Raw genomic sequence first — 14,180 nt, forward strand, 5'->3', positions numbered from 1 at the left:
ACTGCTAATTTACCAATACTCTACTATTTAGGTCCTTGTCCAGAACCACCTTCATAACTGAAATTTGCATTAACTTAAAATAGACATTTGCAACAATGCCCCATTTTCACAACCAATTGAACAGTCTACAGCATTAATTTCACTTTTGAACATGCCATTTGTGTACATTAACTGTTGAATTGGAACATTTTCCAAGAATTTAGTGGTAATTTGAGTTTAGTAGTTTACAGCTTAGCACAAAACTACTGGGACCTTTGTGGCCCGTTCCCGTGTTGTGTAGTGACTGTTAATTTTGGATGTGGAAAACCAAGTTCAAACTCTAGAAAAATTCTGAAACATCCTGGATTGTCATGCAGAAGCCATACTCTCTGAAGATTAGTTTGTCTCTCAGGATTGCTGCAAGGCTGAAACTCTGCTGCTGCAGAAGATATTTAAATACTGATCTATAACCAGACAATCTGCCATTTAATCGATTTATCTTTCCAGTGCAGAAATTTCTTAATCAAATCTTGCTACCAATTCTTGTTTAAATTATTTTAAACTTGGACATTTAGGTTAGTCAAAAAACATCTGGTCAGTCAACTAGTCAAATATTTTCAATTCGGAGTCCATTTTTAAAGCATTAACAAAAAAAATATTTTAATCATCAAGTCTTATGCTACTTACAAAAACAGTTTAGTTAACTTATGAAGTAATCTTTAAAAAAGTTTCAACATTTGAACCATGTTAGGTAATGCCTGTTTTTTGTTGTTGTTACGTGCCTTCAAGTCGATTTATTTAACCGCTTTTCTCTTTTGCTTTTATCCTCAAGCACCAGGGTCAGTCCAGTTACAAATACAGCATTCTTTGGTTTTTGCAGAGATCAAGATGGAGGCATGGGAGGCCCTAGGCAGTACTCTTCATCACTGACCTTTATATCAGGGATGGTCAACCTGGTGCCCTCCAGATAACCCAACTCCTATCAGCCCCAGCCAGCATGGACAATGGTCAGGAGGGATGGGAGTTGTAGTCCTGTATCTGGTGGGCACCACGTTGGCTATCCCTGCTTTAGATATACGAGATGACCAGTAGGCTTGCTAGGTTTACCTAACTGCTACAGATCTAGAGGTAAGCAACCTTCACTCATGTTTTTGCTAACTAATGATACCATAATTGTTGGTAAACTGCCCAGAGAGCTTTGGCTATGGGGCGGTATACAAAAGCAATAAATAAATAAAAATATAGGCTACAAACTACACCAAACTCAATTCAGATGTATTTCTTATTATGAGCAGACTTGTGTCCCTCAACTTCTTCACCAAGTAAGATTAGACACAATGGTAAACTACAGTTTGTGTATCTAAATATGGCAAATGGCTTGCTCACACTAGTTTCCCCATAAGCCAGGATCCCAAGCCACAGCTTGGAACATTCAGCCTCAATGACAAGCTATCATTTGCCACCTAGGTGAAAAGCAGAAACTTCTAATCTTCTCCCCCAATGCATGGAGGAAAGCATGATGCTCATGCCTACTTGCCCTCATGATGAAAATCATGGTTTGTCATTATACCAGAACTGAACCATTGTGGCATTCCTAGAATATTAACAGTACCAGAGTATAACGAATTAGACTATCAATCTGTGATGAATCAAAATATCTGATGAGCCAAATGACCACTATGCTACAACACATTACATTTATACACCACTCATTTAGGGACAGAGAAGAGTGCTTTACAGCTCTACCCAATGCACATGGGTGCATTTACCTGGGAATCCATGTTATTCCTACACAGGGCTAAAGTAGTGCAACACTGACATGTTTAAATTACTAAACTTTGAAACATTTAACACATCTTTAAAATGCTTTAGAAATCTGCAGAATATTAGAAGGGAAGATATGGAAGGCAGTGCATAACCATTAAAAAAAACCAAATGAACAGTTAACTTAAGTTTTATTTTATTTGTGAACTGAATAGATGTTTATTCTCGAGCCATCAGTTTCTGCTTCTTCAGCTTCTTTTGAGATATCTGGAGGGGAAACCAAAAAAATCAATGTTCATTGACCACACAGATATCATAAGCATTAACTGAAGCTTATTAAGAAAATAGAAAACGCTTTTACCACACAGTATATGGTCTGTTACATTGGAGAAATATTATACAGCAATGCTATTACCAAGCACAACCAGGAAAAACTGCCACAAAAGTAGAAAGCAAATCATAGAACATTATTTCCAATGGTCAAACACAATTATATTTATTTATTTATTGAATTTATTAGTCGCCCATCTGGCTGGTTGTCCAGCCACTCTGGGCGACGTACAAAATAGGCATACAATACGTGCCTGAAGAGCCAGGTTTTAATTATTTATGCCAGTGATAGTAAAAGCCAACAGGGTGCCTTCCAGACAACAACTTTCAACTACAACCCCCATCATCCTGACCATTTGCCATGGCGTCTAGAGGGCACCATATTGGCCACACCAACTTGTCCACTGAAACAAGAAACTGTCACTCAATTTCCATTACAGGTTTCATAATAATTGTGTTTTAAGACCCCTAGATAAACAGACATTAAATTAAAATAAACAGGGAAGTTAGATTTATGAGATTTATACCCATTTTTCTGCACACACTTTCATGTAAAGTTCTGCTGACTGCAATAATTTTCCTTTGTAAATATTTGCAAAAACAGTATTAAGTACAGGTTTAAAATCAGAACATTAAAAGACCAAAAGTTCAGGCTAATGGTCCATCTAGTCCCGCATCCTGTTCTCAGTGGTCAACCAAGTGCCCTCATCACCTTTGGACTGCAATTCTAAAACACTATGTATACCTTAAGTCCACTGAATGTAGTGGGATTCATGTCTGTGTTAACATGAATAGGATAGCACTAATAATCTCATTGAACAGATGTTTTAAATTAAATTACCTTGTAAAATTTCAAATCTTGTAACTATGTCAAGGTGGCATTTTTGTTTGAGTAGATATTTTATTTACTTAGAAGATTTCTAAACCAACTAATAAAAAAAATTCTCCAAGCTGTGTACATGCCAACAAGTTTCGTACCTTCTTCTTTTGAGCAACTTCCTCTTCTGGCTTAGGGACAATCTGCTCCTTCTCTGTGAGGATCATCTCAATGTGGCAGGGAGAACTCATATAAGGGTTAATGCGACCATGAGCTCTGTAGGTTCTCCTGCGCATTTTGGGAGCTTTGTTGACCTGAATGTGCTCGATCACCAGAGAATCTACATCCAGACCCTGGGGAAATTTTTAGAAAGTTCTCATTGCGACCCCGTAACACGGTAGCTTTACCGAGCTGATACTGAATCATATGCTTTCCTAAACCTAACCTAAAAAAAAATCAACTAGAAATTCCAACAATTACAGTGGCTCAGAACCTGCGTTTGTTTCATGGTTATTCCAAAGGTGTCCTAAGATAGTCATCATTGCCACCAAAGCGTGCTACTATTACCCTGCACCCAATAAGCCAATCTGCCATCCATCTCACATCTTTAACACTACACTTAACCCCAACACTCCCACCAAGTATTACTTCAGTCACATCTACACCAAGTTCACTGAACAAAAGGTCTGTATTTTCTTTTCAATAAGGATCACTACTAGAACTGAACCCTTACACTTTTCAACGTGAGCCAAACTGCATGAATTTTTTACCTTGAGCTCAGCATTGCTCTCAGCATTTTTGAGCATGTGCAGGAGGAACTCCGCACTCTTTTTTGGCCACCGCCCCTGCGTCCAGCCCCACTGCTTGGCCTGCAAGATGAAGAGTTCACTGTCAGTATTCTTTTAAATAAAAATGTTAAGACATGGTTTCTGTTTTAAAGGCTGCTCAGAATCATATTTTCTTTTCACGGTTAATCCAAAGGTGTCCTAAGAAAGTCATCACCGCAACCATACATGGGAAAATGTGAAAGATGTGAAGTCTTAATAAATGTATTCTATCTAACAACTTATAGCTAGACTATCAGAAGCACATAAAAGCTCTCACATCTGGCACATATGTGATTCCCTACAGCAAACTGATGAATGGGAATAAGGATCCAATAAAGGCCAAGTAGTACATTCCAATTCATTTCCCTTAAATGTGCCAGGTTCTGAAGATGACTGTTAGCAAGCCAATCAAAAACAGTGAAACTGAACTGCTGGTGAAATAAGGATTGCTGGTACCCAACTGACAGCAGACAGGAGGGGGTGATGTAGCCCACATGCACTGAGTAGTGAACACACTTTCTGACCTTGGCCAAATATCCTCATCATCTCAGTGTGGCTTTAATTTTTAACACACTATCTTCCCTACGCATGTTCATCAATTATCACCAGCCTTCTCAGTTCATCTACTACAGCTGTTATTTGTCCAATAAATGTCCCTCAACACTTGTAGATTAAATGTCTTTCAAATGGTTTTCCACAAATTGCTAGTGGTTGTCATCAAGACTTCTCCCCAACAGTTTTCCAAATCCATACCTGAGCACATCTGCCAACCCCACCATTGTAACGACGGAACGGAACACACTGCTTCTTCAGAGTCACATCCTTCAGATATTTGGTGGCTTTCCGGATGTGCATACCCTTTATGGCTTGGGCAGTCTCACGTGTGTTCTAAAGGGGAAGAAATGATAGCTGCATAATTGGCTATTTTTCTACCAAGGCTGTGGAGTCGGAGTCGTGGAGTCGGAAGCAATTTTGGGTGGAGTCGGAGTCGGTAGAAATGTACCGACTCCGACTTCAAAATAAATTGTGATTGACAATTTTTTTAAAATATAAATTCAAAATGTCAAAGAAGCTTCCCATGAAGTCAGTTGTAGTTGAGCATTTCACCATAACTCAAGATGGAAAACATTTTGTGTGTCAGTGTATGACACAGGACCCAGATGAAGACAAATGCTGTGATGCCAAGATCAGCACAGATTCAGGCAGCGATAAAAATGCTCCTATGAGAGCTTCCAATTTAAAAAGGCATTTACAGCCCTTTCCAGGGCTGTGGAGTTGGAAGCAATTTTGGGTGGAGTCGGACAGTAGAAAAATAGAGGAGTCGGAGTCGAAGGTTTGGAGTAGCGATTCCACAACCCTGTTTTCTACTGTGTTTATAAGTCAAACTTAAGTGGGGAAGTAACTGCTCAGATCCACTTAGCTGTTTTCATGGTGAATCCAAAGGTGTCCTAAGCTGGTCATCACTGCAGTTACGTTAATAATCCAACCTCCCAAACAAATAGCAACCCTTATTGGTACCAAACCTTTCATACAACTGATGATTTTTATAGAAGAGCTATCTGGATAAAACTATATGAGAGTACAAATATTATTCATGACGTTAAATTTCACTGCAAGCTCCTTGGGAGACCAAGAACGCTGGAAAAAAGCTTCAAATGAAACATAATGCTTTCCTCATTGCATCAAACAGCTGACAATATATTACAGAAATCTTCCCCTTCAATTTATCTTACTGACCCAGCCAATGTGAGACAAGATCTATATACCAAGTGCACCTTTGGGACTTTTGAAGCAATTTATATAATCCTGTAGCACCAGAAAATTGTTTGGCTTCTTAGATTTTGTTAACATTTGATGTATTTTATTGTTCCATTTAAAATTTAAAAATTTATATATAACAAATAGAAGTGAGGATCACAGTATCTGACTGGCCTTGTTAGTCAACCCAAGAATTGTGGTGCCCAGGACCGTGCCACTCCTATTATTCCCCTATTCCTACTCACCAGTTTGAAACTGGAAAGGGTGGCTTACTAATGTGGGCACCTTGGCAACACAGTGGCCAAGCAAGCCCCCACTACCACCTATTCCCCACTCTGGAGCAGGGGAGTTAAGGAGGAAATAGTTACTTGTTTTTACACCGCAAAACAAACTTTACAATATATTTATATGATCTGCTGTTATAAAACTCAGTGTGACTAACTGATCTTGTGATTAAGTATAATACATGCACTTTACTTCCATCAAAAGTTATATTCTGGTCCACTCCACATCTACTTTTTTGGAGGGGGGATCAAAATTACTTTCACATACCTTAAAGTGGACACGAAGATTGGAACCCCTGGATTTGCATGCTGTGGGAAGAAGGAACACAATTGAGAACTTTAAAAGTTTTAGTCATTACTAAAGTCTGTGAGGCATGTACTCAAGGAAAATTGCTTACACTTTGTGGGGTTTTCCGGATCAAGTGAGTAGCGGACCATTTTCAGAGCTTACCTAGGGGAAAAAATGGGAAAGAGACACGTTTCAGACTTGCAGCAGTAAGTTACCTGCACTCTCTAAACTGACAGTTTCAAGAAAGCTGCTCAGAAAAATCTTATTTTCATGATTTAATCCAAAGGTGTCCTAAGAAAGTCATCAACACAGCTTCTATTTTTATAACAAGATTTTCTGACTATCCTTTAAGTCCCTTTCCCTTAAAATTCATGTAGATTTATTTATTTATTTATTGCACTTGTATACCGCCCCATAGCCGAAGCTCCCTGCAAACTTTTCACCATCATAGAATCAGAACACTGCAATTAAAATAAGACCAAGCGCTATTAGAAAAATGATAAACAAGATACTATTGCCTCTTAGATTGTGCCCCTCGTTTTTAAATACATAACAAATGCCCTATCTTACTAAACCACAGCACTAGATGGTTCATAGTGCCCCCTTTCTCTGCCCAAGAAAAGCAGTTATAAATTATACTTTATTATAATAATTATTATTTAAGTTAATATCGTGCTGTTCCTCCCAAAGGGAGCCCAAGGCAGTAAACAGATGATAAAACACTAATAACATATTTTACAAACAATTTAAACATCTTTAAAAACAATTCAAATACAGATGCAGACTGGGAAAAGGTATCTACTTAGAAGACTGCTGAAAGAAGAAGGTCTTCAGTATACTAAAATACTTTGCTCCGACCCTGCGATTACATTGCAAAAAGTACCAGCCCTGCCTATCTTTTTAACCCAGCGCTACTTACAATAGCCATCATTTGTTGTTAAAGTTACATGTTGCATTTCAGAACCTCCAAGTGCTACGCTCTCCAAAAATAGGGCCCCTCCTATTTCAATCATGCACCTTTTAGCAACCACCTCCACAACGTGGCCTCCAAGACCGACGGGGCATGTGCCCCCCCCCCCCGACGAAGGACCAGAATGTTTTTTTTCTCTTTCAGGCTAGTCTGACAAGAGGAATCAATTGCCTGCTATTCTGTTCCCGATTCGCCCACCCTGCCCGGTGTTACTACACCACCAAACCGAAAGCATCCCTACCTTTCAGGAGAGCTAGCTGCAGGAAACCAGCAGAACGATTTCCCACCCTCTTCCCCAGTCGGTATTGAGATTTTCCATCCCGCTTTCCCTGTTGCCCACGTGTTGTCCCAGAGCTAGGCTGTCTACATCCGGGGTTTACAGAGCGCCCCCCCCCCGCCAACAGGAGAGGCCATTTTTCACCGCCTCTATCCCAAACGTCTCCCGGCACCCTAATTTCCATCTTCGTCGGCCCAAACCACGGAAATACCGCAGCGTGCGAATAGCTATTCGACTCTCTTCTCCATATGGGGCAGACTTCAGAGGCCCCATGGCGGGATTGAGGCCCACGGTCACAGATAACAGCCAAGGCCTAGGGGAGCCATATCGCACTCACCTCCGGTCGGCCACTACCACCGGGGAAAAGGAAGAACAAAGGATTCTGGGAGGATTTCGGGTAGCTTCCGAGTCTCGCGAGAAGTCGTCGCAAATCGCAGTAAGGGAATCAGAAGAAATAGCGTATCCGGGTATAAAACGAATAAGGTTTCAATGAATCGTTGACAACGTTGCATTGTAACCATGGTAACACTGTGATCCCTAATAGTTTGTATTTACTTAGTTACACAATTATACTCTGCCTTTCTATGATAAAATCCAACCCAAGGGAGCTTATAAATCAAAATGTAAATAACGATACAATTAAAAACCATCTTAACATATGGTTAAAATAATCAGTAGCGATATCCATGTATATGCAAGGAGAAGCCCGAGGTATTAACCCCAAAGTACTACATTATAAAATTACAACATATTGTCAAATAAATCAGACTAAAAAATACTGGTGTAAATGTCACTGCTATTTTAGCCTGAATCATGTATGTTCACTCTGAAGTCAGTCCCCATCAAGTTCAATAGAGCCTACTTCCAAATCCATGTGTATAGGATTACAGCCTTAGTTATTTTCTTCATGTCTTAGAGAGTTTTGAAATATTAAGCGGTATATAAATGCTTTTAAAATAAAATAAATATCTGATTTCTGAATTTAAATATTTCTGTTCCTGGAATATGCTGCTGGTGTCACCTGGGTTTGTTGTTCCTTTGAGTGTTGTCTTTGGTACCATCATAACAGGCAGAAATTCTATAAATAAAGTCTTTCCTGACATGGAGATGTGGTCATGAGAGATAGCTTCATCTGTTAAATTCCTGCTTGTCATGCAGCAGTTAGTCATGCCGTTTCAAAGCATGCCGGCCTTTGTATCAGTGGGTGCCTTCTTTTCTGTGGAGTGTGCCCAACATAGGTGCCCAACCTACAGCAATCCAACTTGAGGGAAGCCAGTGTAAGTTGTGCTGGAGCAAGAGAAGCTGGCGTAAACTTCCACCACATCCAAATGCCTTTCAGGAGTCTCTGGGTTGGCTAAATGTTAGCTGAGCCGGGAGCTGTGCACAGGGACCAGAAAGTAAAAGCCTGCTCTGCCAAATACTCCTACTGGGGAGTAAGTCCTCTCCATTGTCTTCTATTGCAATTATTTTCTTAGACTGACCTTTTTCCTGGCATAATTTTTGCCTGGATTGGGACCTGCAGGAGTGCTCTGAACATGAGTTGGATGTGGCCTAAGTTCCCTCACCTCAGCCCCTCCCCAACACGCCCCTTTTCCAGACCTTATGTTGGCTTACATCAGCTCTACTTGCACCAATCTCAGCTGAGCCAGCTGGGTACTGGCTCAGTCAGGCTAAGGGACTCATACCACCATAGCCCGGCTCATCTGGAGATCCACCACATCCGACTCCTCTCAACCTGGTGTTAATGTGAGTTGAATTGTGCCCAAAATTGTTTACTGATTTATTAAAATTCTATTTTGCCGTTCCAGTAAAACTGGCCTTCAGTGTGGCTTATAATTTATTTAAAATACAAAAACACACACTAAAAGCAGCGTAAAGCAATAAAACTTAAAAACCAAAAAGTATAAACTAACAATAGTAAGCTACAGTTAAAATAATACAGGTTTAAATTAAAAGTCTTAGAAAGAGAGGATACTTTACAGCTCTTCTCAATGCTTGGGGAAGTGGGGAGCACATGACAAAACAATAATAATGTCAGCCTCAGAGAAATGGCCCTAGGGAGGGAATTCCTCAGCTGAGGCACCACACGGAAAAGGCTGTGCCTCTGAGGCCACCCAGTTAACACTGCCATTCCTAGATGGCTGGACATCTTTCTTCACTGCCTTTTGGAAAGCGATATCCTTTGGATAGTGATAGTGGACAGAGAAGAAATCAATAGCTTGAGCAGTTTAACTGTGGACACAGACAAATTCTTGCACAGACAGTGGGAAAGTTTTTACCCTGAGTTGGCTAAAACTGAAGCACCTTGAGACAGAACTGAAAGCAGGATTAGCAGTTGTGCTGCCTGTTTTTAGGTAAGGAGTCTACTTGCTTCCGATAAACTCCCTTTTCATATTTATAAATAAACAGAATACCAAGGCACTGTGAGTCTCTGGTGTCTTTCTTTGTCAGCTAAATAAATTGAATGCAGGAGTACTGCCCCATGTCTTCTCAATGCTTGGGGAAGTGGGGAGCACATGACAAAATAGACTTCCTACGTGATCTTCATAGACAACACAAAACCCAGTATTCTCCAAGGTAAGCACTGATACCCCAGCACATAATAGTTTTACTGATAAGAAACAAACACTGCACAAGTTTTAAAAAGCCACTAGGTGGAGCTATTTGATACTACCTTGAGATCTGTGGGCACTCTAGTCACCCACAGCAAAACGTTTCCATTGGCCACACCTGAAGGGGCAATGGATTGATCTGCCGATCAGTTGTGAAATCTGTTTGAAGCTGGATTTTTTAAAAAATGCACTCAAGCTGATCCAACAAAGTTATAGAGTAAAAGGGGGTGGGGTTTGACTAGCATCATGTGCCCTCATTTTCAGAAAAGAGAGGTGGAGGTGCACTGGAACCGGCAGAACAGTGAGTGTGTCTCTACCCAAACATCTGCATGATTTTAGGTGCACAAAAATTATGTGTGACTTCCACAGCACTCTTTCTTTTCCATACTGAAGAAGGCAATGTGAAAATAATTTAATGATGCTCCTCCAAATTCTTGCAATTGATTAATATGTTGGAGTACTTTTTAGTTGTCTCAGGCAGAAATAGATAATGGTCTAAGTACACCCAGAGCAGTATGGTCAGATTCCATAGGGCAAGTGTGGGAAACATTTAGCCTGCCAGATGTTGCTGAACTACAACTCCCATCAGCCCCAACAAGCATGGCCAATGACCAGGGATGATGGGAGTTGTAGTCCAGCAACATCTAGAACACAATGGGATTTCAAATTGCTTAATTTTGGTTAGATTCTGCCATGCACTGTATATATTTTAAGCAAGCACAGGAAACATTTCCTGTTTTCCTTCAGTTCTTCAAATCTACCAGAGCAAGTGGGAGGCTGCGCAACTGCTTAACAGCTCTATTACTGTTACACTAAACTTTGGAGGTGATGGCTGTTTCTCCCAGGAACTGTGCTCCAGAGTTCATGAACGTGCATTTTAAGTATTTTAACATTTTAACATTTAACATCCTATTACATTTTACTATTTAGTATGCTAGTATATTGGTATTTTTAATGTGCTTAAATTGTTTAATATTGGTTTTAATTGTATTTTGATGTTTTGCTTGCTTGTTGTGAACCTCCCAGAGAGCTTCGGCTATGGGGCAGTATAAAAATTTAATAAATACATAAATAAAAATAAATAATAAGTTATTTGGTTTCAACTTAAGTATAAGAAAATTCAGTTTTCCCATTACAACTTCAGTCTTTCCATCACTTATGCATAGGAAAGTCCAGTGACGTTCTTGGATTCAGGGTTACCACCTAAACACGTAGATTTCCATTATTATTTAACAATAATACTCATCTGGCTATTCCACAGACTTCTTTTGACCCCACTTGTTTGTATCCCTGGAGCAAGACTGCCCTTCCAAATAAAATATGTGCTAGTGAAATGGAACTCTCCTGACTTCAGTAGGGGGTCAATTGACGCAAATGTATATCCGAACGACATAGCCTTGAAGTCTAATGAAAATCAGGTTTGGCAATACGCTTATGTATTAGCTAATGCAAGTTAATTATCAATCACTCTAAATGCCAACTGGGTAGGAGTGTTTTTCTTCACTAGGAGTGGTATAGCCAAGGTCTTGTATGTAAACACCGTATTTCATTCACTATTCCAGCTCCTCCTTTCTGTTATCACTTTTGGGTAGCTCTTTCTTCTGTCCAGGGAAACTAACTTGATGTTCCCTCATGTCTCTCTCCATTCATATGAACAGCGTCTGTTTACCTGTTGCTAAGCAGTCATGATCTTCTCTGTTTTTCTAGGTGATTATTGTTGTTCAACAAATCATTGCTTAGCCACTGTTGTTTGACACACAGGAAGAGTGCAAGTGTAGTTTGTGAAGAGTGCTCAGTGTTGTTAGGCTATTCCCCTCATAAAGCTTCAATTCCCAGAGTTCTCTGGCAAGAGAGACTGACTGTTAGACCACTCTGAAAACTGTAGCTCTGTGAGAGGAATAGGGAGTCTCCTACCAACTCTCTGCATCCTTCACAAACTGCAATTCCCAGGATTCTTTGGGGGAAGCCATAACTGTTCAAAGTGGAATAATAGTGGAATAGTGTGAATGTGGCCTTAGTTTCCTATCAGACTACTAACATTTTTTGAGGCTAGTGATTTCTGTGTGGGCTAATTAGAAGGCTGTCTTGTGCTCTCTCAACTGGAGAAAGCCCCATTACTTATTGCATTTGTATATAGGGTTGCCAGGTCCATGGCCTGAGACTGGTCCTGTATCTTTAGAAGAGAAAGTCAGCCAAGGGCAGGTGTTCTTGCAACTCTGTAATGGGAAAAACCACAAGGTGGAATTCTCCCTTCCCCCTGAACAACTTTTAAAGATACAGAAGTCCTCTTGGTTGCCAGGCCCAGCCTCCAAGAGGTCTTCTGTATGTTTAAAAGATGTGCAGGGGGAAGGGAGAATTCCACCTTGTGGTTTTTCCCATTACAGTGTTGCAAGAACACCTGCCCTTGGCTGACTTTCTCTTCTAAAGATACAGGACCAGTCTCAGGCCATGGACCTGGCAACCCTATTTATATCACCTCATAACATAGAGATCTATCTGTCAGAGATACTATAGTTGCATTATGCATTGCAGAGCCTGCACTGAGCAGGGGTTGGACTAGATTGTTTCAAAAAATCCTTTCCAATTCTAAAATTCTATGATTCTATGTGTTAGGATTCTGGTACAACTTTATCCACTTAAAGTATGAATAAGCAGGCAAGAGCTTTTAAGAGGCTTGAAACACATTGTTGCCAGCATTACATTGTTCTGTCCCACTGTGTTCTTTGCTCAAACTGGATTTACTTTTCAGATATTTTTTGTATCAGATATTTTTTTGCTGCAAAATTCTGCAAACTATTTTTGATTAGATATCACAGCAGGTCACACACCCATTAAAGGTTGTACCCAACACGTAAGATTTTATTTATTATTTGATTTATATCCCGCCCTTCCTCCCAGCAGGAGCTCAGGATGGCAAACAAAAGCATTAAAAACACTTTAAAACATCATAAAAACAGACTTTAAAATACATTAAAACAAAACATCTTTTAAAACATTTTTAAAAGCTTTCAAGATATCTTTTAAAAAAAGATTAAAAACATTAAAAACAAAACAAGCTAAGCAATTCCAGCACAGAGGCAGACTGGGATAAGGTCTCAACTTAAAAAGCTTGTTGAAAGAGGAAGGTGTTCAATAGGCACCAAAAATAACAGAGTAACATTTTATTGATTTAAGGTGCAAATCAATACCATCCTTCAACACAACAGTCATAGGATGACAGCATACAACAAAATCCGATACAGCAAAACATAAAATAATTAAAACCAATTAACATAGCATATCTACTCAGAGTAGACCCACATATGGGTCTAATGTATGGGCCTAAGTAAGTGATTTCTATTCATTTCATTTGGTTTACTCTGAGTGACTAATGTCGGGTACTCAGCAAAGAATACTTTGCTGTATTCTTTTCAAGTCTCTAAGAAATGTTGTCCAAAGTCCACACAGAGAGTTACAGTAAAGGTGGAGGAGAAAGGAATCATTGGCAAAAACCAATGCAGACACACCCTTTGAGCTCTTTTGCACAAGTCAGATTTAGGGCTTCTGCCAATCAAAACATGAAAAGCTTTTAATTATCATTTCCTAGAAACCCATTAAACATGTCTTTTTAAACAAGGCATAATGTTTGCTCCAGCATGTAAGTGGAGGAATAGTGGGGTAAGTGGGAGACAGGAGAGCTGTATTCTCTCTTGGTGTTGCAGAGTTTTTAAAGAGATAAGTGCCTGCTTTGGATAAAGATTTAGCAGCCCTAACTGGTTCAGCAGTAGCCATAATTGTTTTTATATTGTTTTAAATTTTTAAATTGTGTTTTAAATTGTTTTTAAAATGTGTTTTAAATTGTATATTTGTTTTAATGTTTTTGGTTGCTGTAAACCGCCCAGAGAGCTTCAGCTATGGGGCGGTATACAAGTGCAATAAATAAATAAATAACCCTTTGTGATTACATAAGCAGCAAGGAAAGCGTAACAAAAGCAAGAGTTTGAGGTTAACTCTTTCCCTAAGGACCAATATTCCAACATACTTTGTTTGCCTAGAGATCTTGTACACATGATTGCTTTGTTCCCACCCACTTCCACATGCCCTAGATTCCAGGGCCTAGAAAGAGTCCTCCCTTGATTGATTTGCAGGAATATGATCCTGTAAGATGCTTCAGTTGGTGCAAAAAGGGGAGCAAGTGTCATCTTGGAGAGGATGGAAGTGGCCCTGTTTGTCCTACGTTATAGACATGACTCCTGACAGCACATAATTTTGAATCTGACTGCAGCATACCGCA

The 14,180-nt window shown here is 39.7% G+C and overlaps 1 protein-coding gene and 4 non-coding genes across 5 annotated transcripts; all 5 read right to left on the reverse strand.

Moving 5' to 3' along the window:
- Positions 1 to 1,922: 1,922 nt before the first annotated feature.
- On the reverse strand, positions 1,923 to 7,693 carry RPL17 (ribosomal protein L17). Its single transcript, XM_061614307.1, has 7 exons — positions 7,633 to 7,693; positions 6,158 to 6,210; positions 6,028 to 6,068; positions 4,471 to 4,605; positions 3,661 to 3,759; positions 3,052 to 3,243; positions 1,923 to 2,010 (listed from the first exon to the last, which is right to left on the reverse strand). Exons 2-7 carry the CDS (start codon positions 6,195 to 6,197, stop codon positions 1,963 to 1,965), a joined length of 555 nt encoding a protein of 184 aa, XP_061470291.1. The 5' UTR covers positions 6,198 to 6,210; positions 7,633 to 7,693; the 3' UTR covers positions 1,923 to 1,962.
- Positions 3,372 to 3,437, reverse strand: LOC133375985 (small nucleolar RNA SNORD58). Its single transcript, XR_009760369.1, has one exon. It is a non-coding gene; the product is annotated as a small nucleolar RNA SNORD58 (small nucleolar RNA).
- LOC133375984 (small nucleolar RNA SNORD58) lies at positions 3,831 to 3,897 on the reverse strand. The gene has a single exon (XR_009760368.1). It is a non-coding gene; the product is annotated as a small nucleolar RNA SNORD58 (small nucleolar RNA).
- LOC133375987 (small nucleolar RNA SNORD58) lies at positions 5,119 to 5,186 on the reverse strand. The gene has a single exon (XR_009760371.1). It is a non-coding gene; the product is annotated as a small nucleolar RNA SNORD58 (small nucleolar RNA).
- Positions 6,295 to 6,360, reverse strand: LOC133375986 (small nucleolar RNA SNORD58). Its single transcript, XR_009760370.1, has one exon. It is a non-coding gene; the product is annotated as a small nucleolar RNA SNORD58 (small nucleolar RNA).
- Positions 7,694 to 14,180: the final 6,487 nt, after the last annotated feature.

This window comes from Rhineura floridana, chromosome 1 (genome assembly GCF_030035675.1).
Source record: "Rhineura floridana isolate rRhiFlo1 chromosome 1, rRhiFlo1.hap2, whole genome shotgun sequence".
Lineage (NCBI taxonomy): Eukaryota > Metazoa > Chordata > Lepidosauria > Squamata > Rhineuridae > Rhineura > Rhineura floridana.